The following is a 23,626-nucleotide window of genomic DNA, read 5'->3' as shown; positions in this document are numbered from 1 at the left end:
CTCAATATGGCTACACTGCAATTACAAAGTCTAAGAATGTGCTTAGACTCTGTAGGGGCATATTGCTCATGCAGCTATGCCCTCACCTGTGGTACAAGTGCACCCTGCCTTAGGGCTGTAAGGCCTGTTAGAGGGGTGACTTAACTATGCCACAAGCAGTGGGTTGTGGGCATGGCACTCTGAGGGGAGTGAGTTAATGGGGGGGGGGGGACCGGGAGTTTAAACGGTCCAGTGTACAGTCTCCCAATAATAGTAAATAAATGAAAATACACTGTTCCAGTAAAGGCTGTCAAACTAGGAGACCCATAGTCTCAGGAGCAAGGGCCCTCAAGCATCACAATGGATGACTTGCATCATCATCGGGGATTGCTCCTCACCAGGCCGGCACTGCAATGCCTGGTGGGCACCCCGATGTGGGGGCTCTGAACCGAACTCTTCTGACAGTGACTTGTAGATTCAACTATACAGACTGCGATGCTTAGAATTCAGCACCAGTACACAAAAGAGGAAAAAGAGGTTAAAATTGGTTATTCATCCACCAAGCACCATCATTTATTCAATCTGATTAAACAAGGATGAAGACCAAGATTAAAATCAAAAAATTGAAAGTAACAAACTGAGAAATAATGCTCAATACCTTTCAAAAATAAAGATACTACAGAAAGCCCTAGATATTAAAAGGACCTCAGTGCTAAGGTCGACATGTTTCGCGTCTACTGGTCCAGCCGGATCCATTGACGCTTCATCAGGACCTACAAAAAACGTTTTTAACACCTCTTCAACACAGGATCTCAAATTAGGATACTTAACACCGGTCACTTACATTTAAGTAGACTGGTTAACACAGGTCACCCTAGAAAACAGAAACATAAAAAACATACTGACAGTACCCAAAATATAAATTATACGGGTAATTACAAACATATACAAGTAATGGGTCAAACAAAAGAAAGGAACGTGACAAATCATGCTTACCAACCCCAAATAGAGACCAGGTTCCTTGGGAGGCACGTTTCAAGGACTCAAAGTGACACTAAGCGCAGTAAATAACAAAATCAATGTCTTTTGTTACAACATGAATGTAAATCCACTGATGCTATAGCCATTGATATGAGAAGTTCTTAAATAGATTAAAAAGAACCTCCGATAATAAATAAACAAGTGGCAGTAAATAGTGGTGCTATAAATAAATCGGTTGCCTATATTGAGATATCCAAACTAATTTCCTTGTGTCAGAAATTATGTTGAAAAGATTACAACACGTAATATAGTTAGGCAAAAAGATTAAAGTCCAACCTTATTACCCCAAAGAATAGCCGATCGAAACTAATTGCACCAAACTGTGTGTGCACACAATTTACTCACGTAGTTATCCCGGTCCATGGTATTAGACCTACTCTCTGAAACGGGCGACCCGGAAACAGCCGGATCAGACACCGTCAGAGTTTTAAATAGATGCCGCGGAAACCAGGAAACTGGGTCCGTGCACGTCTACAATAGTGGAAATAAACGAGGGACTAACGTGAGTCCTATTCAGCATGGAAATAAAGAGCAGACTATCTCAACCGATTGCAGAGTAGTCCATATACCCTGAAAATAGACTACGCCCATAGTCAATCTGACGGAGCAACCACAAGCAGGAAGAAAAATTATGGAAAAAAGGGAAAAACTATACAATTAGTAATCCTAAAAAGGAAAGGAAAACAAAATTTCAATGCAAAAAGAAGGTAAAACCAAAAATAAATATACAAAAATAGGTTGGAGAAAGGCCATTGTTAAAGAATATTTTTTTTGTAATGTGCCAACAAGTAAAATTAAATAAAATGCCTAGTATGGTAATTATACTCTAGGCAAAAATGTTGCGGCTATGTCTCGTTGTTTATCAGATAGTGACTGAATGGAAACAAAATGTAGGTAATCCACTTATGGTGAGAGGGAAGTCCAGGGGATATCATCATTTAACCCCCGTAGATAAGTCCCTAATTTAAACACGCATCTTTGTTCAATCCTGAATAAAGCCCCAGGATCGTCGGACGGATTCTTGGTGCTTCTATTACCACCCACCAAAGATCTTCAGGAGAATGTTGGGCCTCCAAGAAGTGCGCACTAAGTTTTTTAGTACTCTTTTTGCATCTGATGTTGCTTCTGTGCTCATTAATGCGTGTCTTAACAGGTCTGGATGTCATACCAATGTAACGTAAGTCGCAAGGGCATGATATCATGTAGATACAGTTCCTAGTGTTACAATTGTTATGTTTTTGGAGATACCAAGTACCCACAGAGCCGAGATCCAGTGGTGTTAAGTGCCTATTCAGACAACACACGTTGCAATTACCACAAGGATGGTGGCCCTCCACTGGTGGGAGGCCCCATAACGTCTTTTGGGTGGGGGGGTCACATGAGATTTGTGGACGTGTGTGGACCACAAGGTCTTTGATGTTGGCAGTCCGTTTAAAGGCAAACAGGGGCCTTGGTATGTTGCAACCACTGCTCGTGAGGATAGACCACCTTTTACTAATCAGTTTCTTAACTGAATTAGATAAAGGAGTGTATGTGGATACACGTCAACCTGGGCTGGGGCCTCTTTTCCATGGTAGACAACAAAGCTTCTCTATTGTTATTCCTGGCTCTCTTCCGTGCTTGATTGATAATTCTTGACGGATAGTGTTGATCAAAGAGTTTATTTTGAAGGGAGTCAGCTTGATGTTCAAATTCTCTGGGAAAGCTGCAATTACGTCTCAGACGTAGGAACTGGCCAAAGGGTAAGTTATCCCACAAGGATTTCGGATGGTGACTCTCATAAAGTAAAAGAGAGTTATGATCTGTGGGCTTATGGTAAACACTGGTAAGTAATTTACCATTGTTGATAGTAATCATCAGATCTAAAAAAGGTAGTTGTGAATCAGACACAGTGGCAGTAAATTTCAAGAAGGGGTCAAGAGTATTGATCCATGTTGTGAATTCATCAGCCAGGGTCAGCGGGCCTTGCCAAACGATCAAAATGTCGTCTATATAGCGACGCCATAATTTGATGTAATCGAAGTGAGGATTGATTGGCGATAAGATATGTTTCTTCTCAAAATCATACATATAAAGGCAGGCCAGACTAGGAGCAAAGGTGCTGCCCATAGATGTGCCTTGAATCTGATGGCAAAATAAATTGATCCTCAAAAAGGAAGAAGTTTTCTGTCAAAGCCAACCTAGCACATTGTATAAAGAAAGAAACAGGGGAAGACAGGGTAGTAGACACTTCTTGCAAAGCAGTCTCAATCACTTGTAGAGTTGCTTCTTGGGGAATGTTGGTATATAGTGCCTCCACATCCAAAGTAATAATACCCTGTACGATATTAGAATCATTAATGGCTTCAATTAGATTCAGCACATCTTTAGTGTCTTTTAAATAGGTAGAGGATCTCCTCACTAAAGGTTGTAAAAGTTGTCACAGAAGATCGATAGTGGTTCCAATACGGAACCCTAACCAGATACAATAGGACGCCCAGGAGGGGGTCTCCTCCCTTTGTAGATTTTTGGTAAACAATAGAAGTATGGGATGCGGGGATGGAGTGTATCCAAAAATTCACAAGTTGTTCCTAGCTTCTTCAATAAGGCTTCTAATCTGGGTCTGTAATCTTCCAGTAGGATCACAACGGATTTTAGCATAATAGGTGGAATCACTCAAAAGACGTAGGCACTCACATCTATAATCAGTGGAATCCATTATCACGATTGCCCCGCCCTTATCAGCCTGTTTAATAGTTATATCAGGATCTGAAGCTAAGGATAGAAGGGATCTCTTCTCTTTAGTCGGGGTATTAATGTAAGTCTGTTTGGGATGTAATTTGTGTAAATCAGCTAACACTGCTTTTTCAAAAGTCAGAACTTCGCTTGGCATGGTTACCGGTGGTGGAACGAAGACTGAGGTTTTTTTTAAACCAGAATCAGACGTCTGGGGTTCCACTATTTTATCCTTGAAGAAAAAATGCAAGCAAATTTTGCGGAAGAATTGGGCTAGTTCAATGTGTAGACGGAAGAGATCCTCTTGAGGGGTAGGGACAAACCCTAAACCCTTATTAAGCACCTTAGTTTCTTCTTCCGTGAGTTGTTTAGTTGAAAGATTAACAACTAAGTCTTCGTCAGAGGATTTTTTTATCGGACTCCTGGTAACCATCTGGGGTTCGTCTTTGGACCACTGGATGTGTCTGCCTCTTCCTCTCCTTCTGCCTCTGCCTCTGCCCCGGCCTAAAAAAGGAGCAAAAGGCATCATTGGTCGTGGTTGGAAGAAAGGGTAAGGTGGTTGCCAGGACATGGGTTGATGTATAGGATATGGAGGATAATTATAAAAAGGTTGAGGTTGGTTATCGTCTGTACTCCACCCATCAGACGATGATCCACTGCTGTAATTTCGGGATTTTTTTGAAGATGCAGTGGACTCATTATATTACGTGTTGTAACCTTTTCAACATAATTTCAGACACAAGGAAATTAGTTTGGATATGTCAATATCGGCAACCGATTTATTTATAGCACCACTATTTACTGCCACTTGTTTATTTATAAACAGAGGTTCTTTTTAATCTATTTAAGAACTTCTCACATCAATGGATATAGCATCAGTGGATTTACATTCATGTTGTAACAAAAGACATTGATTTTGTTGTTATTTACTGCGCTTAGTGTCACTGAGTCCTTGAAACGTGCCTCCTAGGGAACCTGGTCTCTATTTGCGGTTGGTAAGCATGATTTGTCACGTTCCTTTCTTTTGTATGACCCATCACTTGTATATGTTTGTAATTACCCGTATAATTTATATTTTGGGTACTGTCGGTATGTTTCTTATGCTGCTGTTTTCTAGGGTGACCTGTGTTAACCAGTCTACTTAAATGTAAGTGACCAGTGTTAAGTATCCTAATTTGAGATTCTGTGTTGAAGAGGTGTTAAAAACTTTTTTTGTAGGTCCTGATGAAGCGTCAATGGATCCGGCTGGACCACTAGACGCGAAACATGTCGACCTTAGCACAGAGGTCCTTTTAATATCTAGGGCTTTCTGTAGTATCTTTATTTTTGAAAGGTATTGAACATTATTTCTCAATTTGTTGCTTTAAATTTTTTGATTTTAATCTTGGTCTTCATCCTTGTTTAATCAGATTGAATAAATGATGGTGTTTGGTGGATGAATAACCAATTTTAACCTCTTTTTCCTCTTTTGTGTACTGGTGCTGATTCTAAGCATCGCAGTCTGTATAATTGAATCTACCAGTCACTATCAGAAGAGTTCGGTTCAGAGCCCCCACATCAGGGTGCCCACCAGGCATTGCAGTGCCGGCCTGGTGAGGAGCAATTCCCGATGATGATGCTAGTCATACATTGTGATGCTTGAGGGCCCTTGCTCCTGAGACTATGGGTCTCCTAGTTTGACAGCCTTTACTGGAACAGTGTATTTTCATTTATTTACTCTGAGGGGAGTGCCACGTCATTTCCCCCCCACCAGCACTCACAAGCTGCAAGGCAGTGTGCAAGTACTGAGTGAGGCGTTCCCTAGGGTGGCATAATACATGCTGCAGCCCTTAAGAGACCTTGCCTGGCCACAGGGCCTTTGGTACCATGGGTACCTTTTACAAGGGAATTAACTGTGTGCCAGGGCTGTGCCAATTGTGGAAACAAAGGTACAGTTTTATGGAAAGACACTGGTGCTGGGTCCTTAGCAGGGTCGCAGCATACTTCAATCAAAGTTGGCTTCAACACTAGGCAAAAAGTGGTGGTGGGGGCCGGGGCAACCATGCCAACAGTGGCACTTTCCCATATCTCCCATTTGTCATCGCTTGGGAGAGAACAATCCACGCCTCTTCCAGAACTTGAGGCAGCACTTGTGCGACCGTATCCCAGAGAGTATGGGATTAGCAGCCCAACAGGCATGTGGTGTTCATGGACCGTAGCGCTAAACTGGCAGAAGAAAACATCTCCTTCCCTAAGTTGTCCAGTCGTTTTGATTCTCTTTCCGGGGAAGAGGTAGGGAATACACCAGAGGATGAAGAAGCCTAGAAGACAAGTCTCTCATGCGTAGGGTGTTGGATAAGGACATTTTGGTCATTCAGCGCAGGCCGATGGAGGTGGGCAATCGGCCTTTTCACAGGAGCCCCTGTGCTGGGTTAGGACCAGGTCCCCAATAGGACGTCTGTAAGTGCTTTGTTGAAGGGAAGAAGGGGTTCCAAGTTGGAGGCCTCAGGCTGAAGCACTTCTGTGGAGGCCAGACCTAACCTCCTGAACGAAGAACGCTTGAGGTTCAAAACCCTAGCTGCCCTTCTCACCACCATAGAATAAGACGCTCCCTCCTCCGTAGCCACGGTACGGGGAGAGAACATGCCAGGGTGAGGGGAGGTGTTCAACCCACTGGCATCACCCAAATCCTGTACCCAGTCCAGTCAGGCTCAAGCTGGTCTTCTAAAGGGTCCAGCGACACTATCTCCCTATCCATACCCATAGTAATAGGGTTCAGGATCAACCCTAGGCATAGCAGAGCCCATGGAAAATGGGATCTGTGTCGAGTGACATTATTCTGGCTCTGGGTCATGAGGGGCGACATTGTTCTGGCTCTGGGTCGTCGGGGCCCAATCGACGCAGGAAGCGTTGATGTCTGACCTGATGCCTGGTAAGGTTGTGTAGGCACGACTGGTGTCGGGACAGATCCGGAAGCAGATCCTGAGGTGCCCTCCGGAGCTGGGACAGAAGTCGCCGACTTTGAACCTGAGGAGGCCCTCACCGACTCCCCTGGGCCTGATGGCGCTGAGGGTGGGTCAAGCTATCCAAAATGAGGCGCATGGCCTCACAGAACTCCTTAAGTTGGGCAGGGGTAACCCCGGCTCCTGGAAATTCGGGGAGGTGTGGAGCGGACCCAGACTGATGCTCCAAGGATAGAGGGCTAGAGTGTTGACACTCTTCCTGCATCACGTTGTGTGAGTGACGGGGCAACGTCAAAGAATGATTCGCCTTCTTTGACTTCTTTTTACCCAAATGCCCAGATGACTTGGAAGAAGAAGAATTGTGGTGACTCCACGACCAGTCTCCTGACCTTCCTCTCTAACCGGACCAGCATGAAGTAGAGTCGAGTGTCAGGCCGCCTTGAGCTTCAAGGATCGCTCCCTCAAAGCTTTAGGGTTCATTAGCCGACACTCGAAGCACGACTTTGGATCGTGGTTGCGCTCCATACACCCGAGGCACACGAGGTATGGATCTGTCATCGACATCATGCGGTGAAAGTAGTCACAGGGCTTAAATACGGTCTTACCCAACATCACTCGATGCACCAAAGCCAGTCAAAAACGAATTCGACAAAATGTTGCAATTAGTCAAAAAATGAGTAGGGTAGATCTTCTCTGGATTGGCGTGGAAAGAAAAGAACTGACGTCAGCGTGCCAGGGTGGTACCTATATACGACCGCAACGTCATCACAACGCCAACGACACCCGTGGAGAAGACCGACGCCACCTAACGGCTCGCAGGGGTACTGCTTGAAGAAAAAAATCTCAGGATCCAGTCCGGCGCCTGGGGAAATTCAAAGGTAAGGAATCTGCAACTAGAAGTTTCTATCAGATTAACAGCTGCAAAGAATAACTTCAGTTTTCTTTCGGTTTATGTTATAGCCCCGTAGCTCCTTTTTATATATATATATATATATATATATATATATATATATATATATATATATGGAAAATGTCACTTACCCAGTGTACATCTGTTCGTGGCATGAGACGCTGCAGATTCACATGCTTTGCACATCCCGCCATCTAGTGTTGGGCTCGGAGTGTTACAAGTTGTTTTACTTCGAAGAAGTCTTTTCGAGTCACGAGATCTAGGGATTCCTCCCCTTTCGGCTCCATTGCGCATGGGCGTCGACTCCATCTTAGATTGTTTTCCCCGCAGAGGGTGAGGTAGGAGTTGTGTATTACAGTAATAGTGCCATTGCAATGGAGTAAATATGTATGTACATAATGTAGTTTAAAGTGATATATTTACAAATATTTACAAATGTTGAAGATCAACTTCGAAACGGCTACAGGCTCCCGGGGAGGCGGGTGGGCGCATGTGAATCTGCAGCGTCTCATGCCACAAACAGATGTACACTGGGTAAGTGACATTTTCCGTTCGATGGCATGTGTAGCTGCAGATACACATGCTTTGCATAGACTAGTAAGCAGTAATCTCCCCAAAAGCGGGGGTTCAGCCTGTAGGAGTTGAAGTTGTCTGAAACAAAGTTCGTAGTACTGCTTGGCCTACTGTGGCTTGTTGTGCTGTTAACACATGCAGGCAATAGTGCTTGGTAAACGTATGAGGCGTAGACCATGTGGCTGCCTTACATATTTCAGTCATTGGAATGTTTCCTAGAAAGGCCACAGTAGCACCTTTCTTTCTAGTTGAATGTGCCTTTGGTGTAATAGGCAGTTGTCTTCTTGCTTTGAGATAGCAAGTTTGAATGCATTTAACTATCCATCTAGCAATGCCTTGTTTGGAAATTGGATTTCCTATATGATGTTTTTGGAAAGCAACAAATAATTGTTTTGTTTTCCGAATTTGTTTTGTTCTGTCAATGTAGTACATTAACGCTCTTTTGATGTCTAATGTATGTAGTGCTCTTTCAGCTACAGAATCTGGCTGTGGGAAGAACACTGGTAATTCTACTGTTTGATTCAAGTGGAACGGTGATATGACTTTTGGTAAAAATTTAGGATTTGTCCGTAGAACAACTTTATGCTTGTGTATTTGAATAAATGGTTCTTGTATGGTAAATGCTTGAATCTCACTTACTCTTAGAGATGTGATGGCAATTAGAAATGCAACTTTCCATGTTAAGTATTGCATTTCACAAGAGTGCATGGGCTCAAAAGGTGGACCCATGAGTCGTGTTAAGACAATGTTGAGGTTCCATGAAGGAACTGGTGGTGTTCTTGGTGGTATAATTCTCTTTAGGCCTTCCATAAATGCTTTTATGACTGGTATCCTAAATAGTGAAGTGGAGTGCGCGATTTCCAGGTAAGCTGAAATTGCGGTAAGATGTATCTTAATGGATGAAAAAGCTAGCTTTGATTTTTGCAAATGTAGTAAGTAGCTTACGATGTCTTTGGCAGATGCGTGTAAGGGTTGAATTTGATTATTATGGCAATAATAAACAAATCTTTTCCACTTATTTGCATAGCAATGTCTAGTGGTAGGTTTCCTAGCTTGTTTTATGACTTCCATACATTCCTGTGTAAGGTCTAAGTGTCCGAACTCTAAGACTTCAGACAAATTGCTAGATTCAGCGATGCTGGATTTGGGTGTCTGATCTGTTGTTTGTGTTGAGTTAACAGATCTGGTCTGTTCGGTAGTTTGACATGAGGCACTACTGAGAGGTCTAGTAGTGTTGTGTACCAAGGTTGTCTTGCCCAAGTTGGTGCTATTAGTATGAGTTTGAGTTTGTTTTGACAACTAGTTTACCAGATACGGAAGGAGTGGGAGAGGGGGAAAGCGTATACAAATATCCCTGACCAACTCATCCATAACGCATTGCCCTGAGACTGATCTTGTGGGTACCTGGATGCGAAGTTTCGGCATTTTGCATTTTCCTTTGTTGCAAATAGGTCTATTTGTGGTGTTCCCCAGCTTTGGAAGTAAGTGTTCAGTATTTGGGGGTGAATCTCCCATTCGTGGATCTGTTGGTGATCCCGAGAGAGATTGTCTGCTAACTGATTCTGAATCCCTGGAATAAACTGTGCTATTAGGCGAATATGGTTGTGAATTGCCCAATGCCATATTCTCTGTGCCAGGAGACAAATGTGTTGAGTGTGTCCCTCCCTGTTTGTTTAGGTAATACATTGTTGTCATGTTGTCTGTTTTGACAAGAATGTGTTTGTGGCTTATTATGGGTTGAAAAGCCTTTAACGCTAGAAATACTGCCAGTAGTTCTAAGTGATTTATGTGAAACTGTCTTTGCTGAGTGTCCCATTGTCCCTGGATGCTGTGTTGATTGAGGTGTGCTCCCCACCCTATCATGGAGGCATCTGTCGTTATTACGTATTGTGGCACTGGGTCTTGGAAAGGCCGCCCTTGGTTTAAATTTATATTGTTCCACCATTGAAGCGAGGTGTATGTTTGGGGGTCTATCAACACTAAATCTAGAAGTTGACCCTGTGCCTGTGACCATTATGACGCTAGGCACTGTTGTTAGGGCCGCATGTGCAACCTTGCGTTTGGGACAATGGCTATGCATGAGGACATCATGGCTAGGAGTTTCATCACCATTTTGACTTGTATTCTTTGTTTTGGATACATGGCCTGTATTACACTGTGAAATGTCTGCACCCTTTGTGGACTTGGAGTGGCAATCCCTTTTGCTGTGTTGATTGTCGCCCCTAAGTATTGCTGTGTCTGACACGGCAAAAGGTGTGACTTCGCGTAGTTGATGGAGAAACCTAGTTTGTGGAGGGTTTCTATGACGTACTTTGTGGGTTGTGAACACCGTTCTAGCGTGTTGGTTTTGATTAACCAATCGTCTAGGTACGGGAACACATGTATTTGCTGCCTTCTGATATGTGCAGCTACCACTGCCAGGCATTTTGTAAAAACTCTTGGCGCAGTTGTTATTCCGAATGGCAACACCTTGAATTGGTAACATACCCCTTGGAATACAAACCTTAAGTACTTTCTGTGTGAAGGATGTATGGGTATATGGAAATATGCATCCTTTAGATCTAGTGTTGTCATGTAGTCTTGTTGTTTGAGCAGTGGGATTACGTCCTGTAATGTCACCATGTGAAAGTGATGTGATTTGATGTAGGTATTTAATGTTCTGAGATCTAATATAGGTCTTAGAGTCTTGTCCTTTTTGGGTATGAGAAAGTAGAGAGAGTAAACTCCTGCTCCTTTCTGTTGAATTGGTACTAATTCTATTGCTCCTTTTTGTAGCAATGCTTGGACCTCTAGTCCTAGAAGATCCATGTGTTGTTTTGACATATTGTGTGTTTTAGGTGGGACGTTTGGAGGGAATTTGAGAAATTCTATGCAATAACCATGCTGGATAATTGCTAGGACCCAAGTGTCTGATGTTATTTCCTCCCAATGTTTGTAAAACTTGGTTAGTCTCCCCCCCACAGGTGTTATGTGTTGGGGATTTGTGACGTGGGAGTCACTGCTTGTTTTGAGGAGTTTTGGGACTTTGGTACTTCCCTCTACTCTTTTGGAATTGTCCCCCTCTATATTGTCCCCGAAAACTTCCCCGCTGATATTGGCTCTGATGAGTGGGCCTTGTTTGTGAGGTTGTGAGTTCTGTAGTTTGTCCTCGAAACCCCCCTCTAAACTGTGTTTTGCTAAATGTGCCTCTGCTCTGTGGGGAGTAGAGTGCGCCTATGGTTTTGGCCGTATCAGTGTCTTTTTTAAGTTTTTCGATAGCAGTGTCCACCTCCGGGCCAAACAACTGCTGTCCGTTAAAAGGCATATTCAGCACGGCTTGTTGTATTTCCAGCTTGAATCCTGACGTACGCAACCATGCGTGTCTCCTTATGGTTACTGCTGTATTTACTGTCCTAGCAGCTGTATCTGCTGCATCCATTGCTGACCGTATCTGATTATTTGAGATACTTTGTCCTTCCTCCACCACTTGTTGTGCCCTTTTTTTAAACTCTTTGGGTAAGTGTTCAATGAAATGCTGCATTTCGTCCCAATGAGCCCTATCATATCTTGCCAGCAGTGCTTGTGAGTTGGCAATGCGCCATTGGTTGGCCGCAACCCTTTTCCTCGCAGCGTTGAACTTGCGACTCTCCTTGTCTGGAGGTGGTGCGTCTCCCGAGGTGTGAGAGTTTGCTCTCTTGTGAGCTGGCACCCACTACCACAGAGTCTGGTGTTAATTGCTGCGTGATATATACAGGGTCTGTTGGCGGTGGCTTGTACTTTTTCTCCACCCTTGGAGTTATGGCCCTGCCCTTCACAGGCTCCTGAAACACCTGTTTGGAGTGTTTTAGCATTCCAGGTAGCATAGGTAAGCTTTGGTATTGGCTATGAGTGGAGGATAGTGTGTTAAACAAAAAGTCATCCTCAATAGGTTCTGCATGCAAGGTGACATTATGAAATGCCGCTGCTCTTGACACCACCTGTTTGTAGGCTGTACTGTCCTCAGGTGGCGACGGCCTCGCTGGGTAACAGTCTGGGCTGTTATCTGACACTGGCGCATCATAAAGATCCCATGCGTCGGGATCATCCTGACTCATTCCAGTATGAGTTGGGGATTGCATCAGTGGTGTAGTGGCTACCGGTGATGGGTGCGTTGATGGTGGTGGAGACGGTGGCGGATTTGTTTGTCTTGCCACCTTTGCCTGTGGCTGCTTGTCCTTTTCTTGAAAGGCAAGTCTTCTTTTCATCCTAATTGGGGGAAGAGTACTTATCTTCCCTGTGTCCTTTTGGATGTGGAGCCTTCTCTGGGTGTAGTCTGGCTCCATTGACTCTAGTTCTTGTCCGAACTTATGTCCTTGCATTTGGGAGGACAGTCCCTGTTCCTCTGTGTAGGAACCTGATTTCGGTTCCGAGGCTGGATGTTTCGGAATGGAAACCTTTTCGGTAGCCTTTTTCGGCTCCGACAACACTTTCTTTACTTTCGGCGTCCCGGTCTCTCGGTGCAGACTCGTTTCGGTGCCTCCCTCTCGGTGCCGAACTTGCTCGGACCCGCTGTCTCGGGCTCGAGTTTGCTGTGTGCCAGTATCTCGACCGGAGTCGGATGACTTTGACACATGCGTGCCCTTTTTCGGTGCCGACGATCGGTCACCTATTTTTCGGGTTAAGCCATGGCCTGCTGGCGGTGGGGTCCCCTGGGCTTTTGTGGTCTTCTCGTGAGTTTTGTGTGTCGACGTCTTACTCACGGTTTTAGGCGTCTCTTCGTGATCAACCTCGTCCGAGTCAGACTCCTGGATGGAGAAGGTTTCTTCTTCCTCCTCCAAGTGTCTTTGTTCTGTCGGCGCCGACGCCATTTGCAGTCTTCTTGCCCTTCGGTCTCTTAATGTCTTCCTCGACCGAAACGCTCGACAGGCTTCACAAGTATCTTCTCTGTGTTCTGGAGACAAACACAAGTTACAGACCAGATGCTGATCTGCATAAGGATACTTGTTGTGACATTGGTGCAGAAGCGGAATGGGGTCCGTTCCATCAGCCTCGAAGAGACACGTGGTCGGGCCGACCAGGCCCCGACGGGGGATCAAAAAAAAAAAACCCCGAAGGGCCACCGGAGCTCTTCAAAAGTCGGTGTCGATCTGTTGTAACTAACCCGATACCGAACGCAAACAATACCGTCTAATTTTCCAAGATTCTAACTATCTTTCCGAACCGAAACGCGGAGCGAAAGAGAACACGTCCGAACCCAATGGTGGAAAAAAAACTATCTAAGATGGAGTTGACGCCCATGCGCAATGGAGCCAAAAGGGGAGGAGTCCCTCGATCTTGTGACTTGAAAAGACTTCTTCGAAGAAAAACAACTTGTAACACTCCGAGCACAACACTAGATGGCAGGATGTGCAAAGCATGTGTATCTGCAGCTACACATGCCATCGAACATATATATATATCTATATATATTTATAAAAAAATAAAAAAATAAATGAGGCCTTTTCCTACAAACCCCAATTAACATCCAAAAGCAACACCATATCACTAGCATATAATTGTATCTTCTCCATCTGTGGTATTGGAGGGTGAATACCTCTTTTCTCCCTTATCGCCATCACGAACGGTTCAATAAAAAAAGCAAAAAAAGATGACAGGGGACATCCCTGCCAAGTACCACGACAAACTTTCACATCAGTGGTATTTAATCCTTGCCTCTGCATTCTTATACACTTTATCTAGCAACCTCATGATCCGAGTAGGTATCCCAAACTTAGCTAAAATACAGAAAAGAGTTTCATAGACCACTATGTTGAATGCCTTCTCTGCATCCAATAGGAGAACTATGGCAGGAATACTATTGACTCAGAGATAATTCAACGCCTCAGCTAAATAATGTGTATTTGTTCCAAACTGCAGTACAGCTATAAAACAATTCTGACGAATTAATTTTGCCGCTATGGAATAAAATCTATTAGCTAGTAATTTCATTTTGATATTTTAGACTGAATTTAACAACGTGATTGGACAATAAGAATTTGGGTCTTCCACATCCCATTTTTTTTTTTTTTTTTAAATTACGAATAATGACCACATTCCCTATAGTAAACGATGTCGGTATGGGGCTGTTGTGGAACATGGCATTAGCAACCAATAATAATCCACTAGAACCTCCAGGAACGATTTATCAAATTTGTCCGGAAAGCCATCTGGACCACACACTTTGCCATTAGACTTTTAACCACCTCAACCAGTAATTCATTTGAAAAACAGTGGGATATATTTTCCACATCTTCCTAGATGAGAGTAGGAATATTTAGCACAGCCAGAAAATTGCCTAAGGCTTCCTTATCAATCACTAGATTCTAACTATATATTTGCCAGTAATACTCAAGCAAAATATTGCCCAGTTTCCCCTGTTCTTTACACCAGACTCCAGAAACTTGGCACTTTAAAATCAATGAAAGCGTATTATTAGGAAATTAATAATGAATGGTTTTAAATTCTTATAATAAAACGAGGGTTTACATTAGCATATGGGAATGTTACTTGTGGGTATCTTCACTGTAATCATAAATAGAATCTATTATTAAGAAAATATTTGCAAGTACATTAAAAATCAAAATGAGTCAACTCCTGCAGGGAGCTGCATTGCAGCTCAAATATTTAGTCTTTTCAAAAGCCAAAAAATAAAAAACTATTCTCAAGGGCAGAACATCAGATAAAGTGGCAATACTGTTGAATTTAAGCACAGCCAGAAGTTATCTTTTATACATCACAGTGACAATGTCCTAACTTCAGATGTTTTGACGCTCTGATGAAAGGAGGATATCCCAAACCCTTATTCCATTACAGTGACTATCAGTGGATTGTTCATGAACGTACTGAAGATACCTATGTGTGGTACAGTGGGGCAACTTCTCCTGCTCTATTATTGGATATATTAAAACTAAACTACCCAGCAGATCCTGTTTTTTTCACTAACACAGGAACTCCTGTGAATCACTGTGAGCTTATATAGATCACTATCAAACAATTATTTGTAAAAAAAAAATAAAAAAAAAAAAAAAAAAAAACGAAAAGGTTAGCCTATTCTGATGACACAAAGACAAAGGGGAGGTGTACCCCCCCCCAAAAAAAAAGAATCTTAAGAGTTAACTCCAGCTTTAGAAGAAATTCAGCTAACCTATTATGCAGTTTATTACAGCAGCCTCAATAAGCCCGCTTATTGTATTCCTAGTGAAAAAAAAATCTTGTTCAGTAAGCAAAGTTGGAAAACCTGGCCATAGGTACTATAGTAGAGTAAAGCATTCCACGGGGGAATCCATACATTTTCAAGCAGTACCCTTGCATGCCGGTAGTTGAGGTTGCTCAGCTATGCTTTGTTCGCGCCAGATGTCATGTGCATAGTAGTGCGCAGATCCAAAGACAACCAACCTCTGACTTTTTTGGCTGGCTTCTTTCAAGATTTAATCTCCTGGTGTGCCAGGAACGTCTCCCAAGAAGCCCACAAGCTTCAAACCATATCCTGCCTTTCAGAGGTAGATGTCTGTGACAGACCCAGACCTGCCAAAGAGTTACTATTTCAAATGATGAAATGAGAGTTTGAAATAACCTTCTCTGGGATTTCTTATGTGATTAGACATTACCGTCACAGCTTACTACGGACATTTTTGACTCACAAAAATACCTTACTGGGTTAGACTGTAGCACTCTGGGATCCTGCTAACCAGGACCCCTTTGTCAGTGCTCTATCCCTTAAATTCAGTTGCAAGGTAACTTTTACACCCCACAACTGCCACACTGGTGCGCTCATGTAAGTCCCTAGTACTTAGGTACCCAGGGTATTGGTATCCCAGGGGGTCCCCATGGGCTGCAGCATGTATTGAACTACCCAATAAGGCCCATGCAAACTGGGACTGCCATTGCAGCCTGCGTGAAATGGTGCATGCACCTTTCACTCCAGATATAAGGTTTGCCTTATATCATGGTCACTGCACGCTGACCATGTAAGTCACCCCTAAGGTAGGCCCTTTAGCCCAAGGGCAGGATGTAAGAAGCTGGCCTGGTGTGTTGTGAGCACCTATGGTGTTATCGCCGTATACCAGGTCCAGGTATCCCCTATTAGTGAGGCATAGTCAGTGTCTAGAAAGCCAGGCTCTTTAGAGGTAGTAGTGGATGAGCAGCAAAGGCTTATCTAGAATACATTCAAAGCTTATACAATACCACTGAAGTCACACAGCACTCGCACGCATGAAAAAAACACAGTGTTACAAGAATAAAGGTACTTTACTACAGTAACACAAATACTAAAATACTGTATAGGCAATACTCTACTAGCAGGTGAATAACCACACTATTATATACACCTTAGTAATCAGGAATTGGCATAGAAAGCAATTTAAAATGGTGAAATAACAGTAAACAATAGAGACCCTAGAAGGACACCAAACCATATATTTAAAAAATGGAATGAGAAAGGCAGGCCTCCACCCAGGTAAGTGAAATCAATAGGGGGGTGCTGGAGGAACTAGGAAGAACTAGGAACCCCAAAAGGTAAGTACAAGAGTGCCCTTCAGCGACCATCAAAGAAGAGGTAAGTACCTGTTTTTTCCCAAACCCACAGATGAACTTTGTAAAAGGCTGTGCAAGACCCAAGGAATACTGGAAGAAACAGAAGATGAATCCTGACAGAAGAGGACCTGCAAATGAAGGGGACCAAGTCGAGTTCTAGTTAGAGAGTTCCGTTGTGGAAGGAGCCACTACCCACCCTTCTGGAGATGCAGGACCAGGTTGACGGTGAAGACCAGGAGTCGGTTATGCAGCACAGGAGCAGAAGAAGAGTTCCAGGAGTGATGCAGTCGATGTCCCACGTCGGAAGAAGAGTTGTTGTCCGTCAGTGGTGTGGAAAAACCCCCACCAAACCTTGGCAAAGGCAAGAGTTACAGATGAAGAGTTGGGGACCAGGAAGGTCCAAGGGGGCTCAACCCAAGGAGGGGAGTCCCAGGCGACCCTCAGCAATGAAGAGAGCCAGAAGTCGAGGAAACAGCCCCCTCAGGCAACTCACAGGTAGCAGGCACAGGAGTTGCAGTGAGGCCAACTCAGCACACCTGGAAAGGAGTTCACGTTGCTGTAGCAGCAGGCAGGAGACTACGCGTTGCAGAGAAGAGTGCTGGAGGCCGGGGCTACATGGAGCCTGAAAATCCCTTGGAAGAAGAGCCACCAAGCCTTGGTAGCTGCAAGAGCTGCGGTGCACAGGGGTACAGTCCTACAAAGAGAGACAAAGACTCACCACCTCCCAAGTTGAAAAGCTGGTAGAGAGGATCGAAGTGACCACTTCAGACCACCACCTGTGTTGCAGGATCCACGTGGCCGGTTGTCGTGGCAGCTGGTGCCTGCATGTGCAGGGGAGTGACTCCTTCACTCCAAGGAAAATTCCATCTTGCTGCAGACTAAAGACTTGCCGCCCTCAGAGGATGGACAGCCAGGGAAATATTGCAGTTACTGGAAGGAGCCGAGGAAACAATGTTGCAGAGCGAAATCGTTGCTGGAGCTGCAGATTGGTGGTTCCTGTGAAGTCCAGCCGCGGTCAGAAGTTGAAGTAAACATTGCAGAGAGGGTGATCACCTATCATGGAGGAGGCTGTGACGGCACCTGCCTCACCGGGGCACTCAGATGCTTCCAGAGGCCTCTGCCCTTCTTGGATTCAAGATGGCAGAATCAAGTGGCCACCTGGAGGATCTCTAGGCCCCACCCCTGGGGTGGTGATGGACAGGGGAGTGGTCACTCACCTTTCCATTGTCCAGTTTCGCGCCAGAGCAGGGACTGGAGGTTCCGGAACTGGTGTAGACTGGTTTATGCATGGAGGGCTCCAAATTTGCCCTTCAAAGCGTACTAGTGGCTTGGAAGGCTACCCCTCTCAAGCCATGTAACACCTATTTCCAAAGGAAGAGGGTGTTCCCCCTCTCTCCCAAAGGAAATCCTTTTTTCTGCCTTCCTGGGCTTGAGCTGTTCAACCAGCAGGAGGGCAGAAACCCACCTGTAGGATGGCAGCAGCACAGTCTGCCCGGGAAAACCCTGCAAACTGGTAGGAACAAAGCTGGGGGTCCTCAAAGGATCCCAGAGAGTGCATGGAATCATACAACAAATACTGACAACAGCACTGGGGTATGGTTCTGACATGTTTGATACAAACATGCCTAGGGTCAGAGATACCATTATGTAACTGGACACAGGTAGTGACTTATGTCCGATACACGTGTAAAGTGGCGTCCCCACACTCATAAAGTCCAGGAAAATGGAGCTGGAGTTCATGGGGGCAGCTCTGCTCATGCACGAGTGCCCTGACACACAGGTACTTGCACCCTGCCATCTAGGCTAGGAGGCTCTGCCATGGGGTTGACTAATAGTGACCAGGTGCAGTGACCTGTAGTTAAAGGGTGCATGCACCTATTCACGCCGGCTGCAGTGGCAGCCCTGCAGACACATTTTTCATGGGCTCTCATGGGTGGCTTAATACATGCTGCAGCCCTTGGGGAACCCCTGGTGCCCTGGGTACCTAGGTACCATACACTAGGGACTTACATGGGGGCACCAGTATGCCAATTGTGGGGTGCACAAAGTCATGAATAACCAAATTTAGAGGGAGAGAACACAGTCACTGGAGTCCTGATTAGAAGGAGGCCAGTGAACACAGTCAAAAAACACACTGACAGCAGGCAGAACGTGGGGATAACAATGCCAAAAAGAGGGTATTTTCTTACACAGGGTGCATGGTTTTAAGTGTGAGGGCACACCTGCATGAGCGAGGTGCCCCTACAAACCCCAGACTCCATTCAAAGGGCTTTGTAAGTGAGGGTAAGCCACTTTAATATATGTAGTGAACACAGGTCAACACGAGTTGTCCAACTACATAACTGCTTCAATGAACAGGCATATTTGGTATCAAACATTGGAATCATGCAACTGCACCAATTCCAGTGATAGTTGCACAAGACCATGTACTCAGGGGGTTAGCTAAGGGATTCCCCATGTCTACATGTGCAGTGTCTGCATGTCAGCCCGTGCTGCTGCCGACCCCAGACACTGTTCTGGCCTCCTGCTGCCGAGCCTATCTCGGGCAGGGGAAGGCAGAACAAAGGATTTCCTATAAGATAGAGGTGTGACCACCTCTTCTTTAGAAATAGGTGTTTCTGGGCTGGTGTAGGGGTGCCTCTGAGCGCCACCAGACAGCTTTGAAGGGCACATTTGGTGCCCTCCTTACAAAAACCGGTGTGCACCAGTGCAGGGACACCCAGTTCCCGCCCTTGCACTAAACCACACAAAGGACTGCGGCATTACCACCCCCCTTGCCCAGCTCCTCCGCTAGGGTGGTGCACAGAGCTCTGCCAGATGGCCACTTGATTCTGATGTTTTGGAAATATGATGAGCAGAGGTCCCTAGGAGCATTTGACTGGTTAGTCCAGCTGAGTGATGTCCCTGAACCCCTCTGATAGGTGGGTCTCTGCAGTAAGTCTCCATCCCCTTCCTGGGTTACTGAAGTGCTTCCCTCTGGGTGTGACCCTAGAATTGTCTCCAAGACTTCCGAAACCGTATGCAAGTCTACTCTGAAACATGGACACTAGAACTGCTGCTGTTATTCCCTGGAGCCAGATGCAAGCCCGTAACCTGATGGAGGGCTCCTACTTCAACTTTGTTTCTAAGTTCTGGAAATACTTCTGCAGCCCCATGGTCCTGCATCCTCCAGAGACACTAGGACTCTGCCTGCACTTAGGAAAGCAAGAAGGATTTCCCCTTGGAGCCAAGGAGTCATTCCCCTTTATCTGCAGGCACCTCAACACAGACTGGCTTGTGCATCCTGCTATCAAACGGACTCTCCAAGGCTCTACAACACGGGTGGTGGTTCTGTGGCTCTCCAGAGGTCTGACCTAGCTTCCTTGCAACTGGGAAGTTTCTGGTCCCTTGCTGGAGCTGTTTGGCTGGAACCCCTGTGCACTGCATCTGCTTGTTGGCTCTTAAGCCAGAAGACCTCCTAGCTCCAAGATGCCCCAGCCTCCAGTACATTCCAGCTCAGAGAAAGACGTACTCTCTGCAGCTCCTGCAACGTGGGCATCCCCTTTGCTGTGCTGCTGAGGCCTCCCTGTGACTCCCTCTGCCTGCTGCTAGAGTCTACTGCTGGGGGGCTCTAACAACTCCTGCTGGCTCTCCTACTTGCTGAGAGCTGGCCCTGACCAGACCTGCCAAGGTTGGGTTAGGAGGACCTTGCTGGTCCCCACAAAACCTGCAAACTCCATGCAATGCTTCTCTGCATTTGCCAAGGCTTGTCGGTGGTCCTGCTGACCATTGATCCCTCTGCAATCTGATGATCGGCATGAGACAGCTCATGAACTCCCGGGATCCTCCTGCATCACCTAGACTCCACAGCTGCATTTCTTCGTCCACTGTCCTTCAGGAAGCCTCAAAGAGAAGGGTGGGCATAGCCCTCCTGCACCGCCTGGGAACCTCTGGGTGGCCTAGACTGCTCACTCTCTCCCTGGGTCCTCTTCTTCAGGAATCCACATCTGGTTTCCACCGACCTGGTCCACAGGTCATGACAGCAGCTGGACAACCAAGATACCCACTGACTTCAGCGGGAGGTTCCGACACAACTTCACTCCTATGCACTTGGACTCCCTGGTGTCAGTACGCCACTGCTATGGGCATCCACAGGTGGGGGCACTATACAACCTCCCTTGTCCCAACTGGTTTCCTCCGGGTCCTCAGGGAAGGGTCCTAAAACGCAAAAACTCCAACAGCGACCTCCCCATGTTAGCCTAAAGAAACCGAGTCAAGATTTCTACTCTGCCAACAGGTGCCTGGGAAATCAAACTAAATGACCTTTGAGGTTTTAATACTTCTCCAAGCCTAAGGGTCCTTGGGTTGGGATTGAGTTTCTCATTCTATTTTATTTTCCCAACTATATGGTTTGCCCCCAGCTCCCGTCCCCACAGGGGGCCACAATATCTTATGACTTTAGTTACCTTTTGTTAAGTATATTTTTGTATGACCATATCTCTAGTTAGTAGGTATACCAAAGTTAGTCCTAGAGTGTGAGTTATAATAAATATTACATACTGTTGGAAGACAGGTGTGATTCTTTCCTGTGTGTACCTCACTGACTGACCTGTGTATTTGCAACCACTTTACACCTTACTGGATAAGCCTTAGCTGCTCTCCACAGTTACCCTTAATCGAGCTCTGGTTATCTAGAGCTGCCTACACTATCACAAACGGTTACTTAGACTCAGTACAAGGCGCCTCACCTATTGATGTACACCATATACTGAGCCAGCCTCCTACAGTTACTATATAACTGAATGCAAGTTGGAAGTAGACGTCTCTGAAATTGGACTAAGATTTTACTTCCCGGCTTACTGCCAGCCTCGCATCTCTTGTTCAAACCCACATGTATCTTCTTATGAAGCCACCTAAATACGGGAAAATACCATTCTGAAAAAAAAACAAAAAACTTTTTGCCTTGAAAAAGTCACAGGTGTGACTAAACACGTGTCAGCTGTAGAGGAATACCATTGTGTGCCAATAAACGATTTGAACTTCATCAGTTTCCTACGCATCTTTACTGTGAATTCACTCAGTACTGAAATTGGACTTATGTTGAGTGTGTCTGGTATCTTTTCCACAATGCATCTGGTATGCCTCTGGTATTTGGAGCATAAACACAACTCCAAGACCTGTGACTAATGGTCTGCCATGAACCCCAACGGATGAGGGAATGGCTGGCTCCAAGCCCCTTCTAGTAAACAAAATGCCTCACAAGCAACTGTCTCAGGCAAGACCTAAACATGAAAGAAGAAATGCAAATCTCTCTTTTCTGAATGGACCAGGCACTGTTTCATCCGCCATACAAAGCAAGAGGGCTATAAAATGTAGTTTATTTGGGTGGATGGAAGCGGAATCCTTAACCGGGTTCCGGCTGCATTTGCCAAGCAGGACTAGGGGGCACAAAACTGGGATTCTCCCAACCCAAAAATAAGTTGTACTTTTGAACAGATCGTTTTTCTCAAGCCCTGCTCCCTGACCAAACAGATGCGCAGAAACATTCTAATGTTTGTACAATATTCAAATCACACTGTTATTGATGAAGGGATCCTCAGTAATAGCAAAGCATTCACTAAATATCTGACGTTACCTGGCTTTGATTTTTTTTTCTTCTTTTTCTTCTTTTTTGCCTTAAATCTTAAAGGGTCCTTGGATTTTTTCTCTTTGTTCTTCTTATCCTTTAAAACTAAAGAAATGTTGAAGATTACATTTACTAGTTTGTCAGTTCAGGACAGATAGTTAACTTAAATTTGAATCTTGATCAATCATAATATTTTACCTACCAACAGTAAGTTCAGCATACTCAGTCCTAAATTGCCCTTCCTTTGGAACAAGCTAAAAGTCATTAGTACTTTATACAGAGATCCTAGAAAATGAGATGTTCCTCTCTCCAACAGTCTGTGGCTAACGGCCAAGGCCTTTTTACTTAGCAGAACTATAAACATATGTTTTGGCATTGAGCAGATAATGTTGTGGCAAGGACAGGGGGAATGAATATATGTCTTTTAAGGGGCATCCTTGTTTCCCTTGGTAACTCCATACTAGCATGCATTAGGTTCAGATGCTGATCATGACAATGAGAGAAAATATTTTGTGCATAAATTCATCAAAATAACGTTTCTTAAAAATATCCTTTCTCTGGCTAGAGGTACCTGAAATTTCACCTCTGCTGTTCTGCACAGATCTGGAATGCCTAAGACATTCAAAAGGTGCCTCATAACTTCTCCCATGTTCACACTCAATCTTTTGACACTTGTATCCTCTCAGCTTGACTACTATTAAGTGCACCTTGATCCACTAACAACCACCTTGAAAGGACAATCGCTGTAAGAAAACCCCATTTGGGTAAAAAGAGCTCTGACCAGTGCATCACATAATTCGGCAGTTTTAAAAGTCTTCAGTATAAAATAAGTTTGTTGGGGCTTTGCCTTAATTTGGGACTGATGATAACTAGACTGCAGATATGTGTGACGCATTAAAAGTGTACTGTTTTATTATGTAATTCACACAGTCATATCCTGCCTTTTGTCTTTCCATAACAGCATCCAGGTTAGGCATGATTACAGGGTGTGGGACACCAGACAGCCATCCATCTATTTATAAGGGCAATGTTATTCCTCTATAAGTACTTCCCTTACATCACAAATTCACTAATTATGTTACTTTCTTTAGGGACCTTTATCCATATAGTCCAAAAAATGACTTGGAAGCACATGAAGGAAAACACTCAACATCCTCAAAGCCATCTGAGCCCTTTCACAAAGACTTCAGTCTGACCCATTGTAGGAAGTTGGCTCTGTATATACTATCTCAAAGTGAGAGATAGTGTGCACAGAGTCAAAGGGTTCTCCTTAGAGGTAAGATAGTGGCAAAATTAGATAATTCTAATGCTCTATTTTGTGGTTGTGTGGTC

The 23,626-nt window shown here is 44.7% G+C and overlaps 1 protein-coding gene across 7 annotated transcripts in view; it reads right to left on the bottom strand.

Annotated features, from left to right (window-relative positions):
* The window catches only part of PHF20 (PHD finger protein 20), a 1,394,195-nt gene that overhangs the window by 384,978 nt on the left and 985,591 nt on the right, over nt 1-23,626 (bottom strand). For all 7 annotated transcript variants that reach the window (XM_069243878.1, XM_069243882.1, XM_069243883.1 and 4 more), the window contains one exon: nt 22,304-22,399. In XM_069243878.1, coding sequence (XP_069099979.1) covers nt 22,304-22,399 — 96 coding nt within the window. The remainder of the gene's footprint in view (nt 1-22,303; nt 22,400-23,626) is intronic.

This window comes from Pleurodeles waltl, chromosome 7, assembly GCF_031143425.1.
Source record: "Pleurodeles waltl isolate 20211129_DDA chromosome 7, aPleWal1.hap1.20221129, whole genome shotgun sequence".
Lineage (NCBI taxonomy): Eukaryota > Metazoa > Chordata > Amphibia > Caudata > Salamandridae > Pleurodeles > Pleurodeles waltl.
This window is presented reverse-complemented; position numbering and strand designations above follow the sequence as displayed.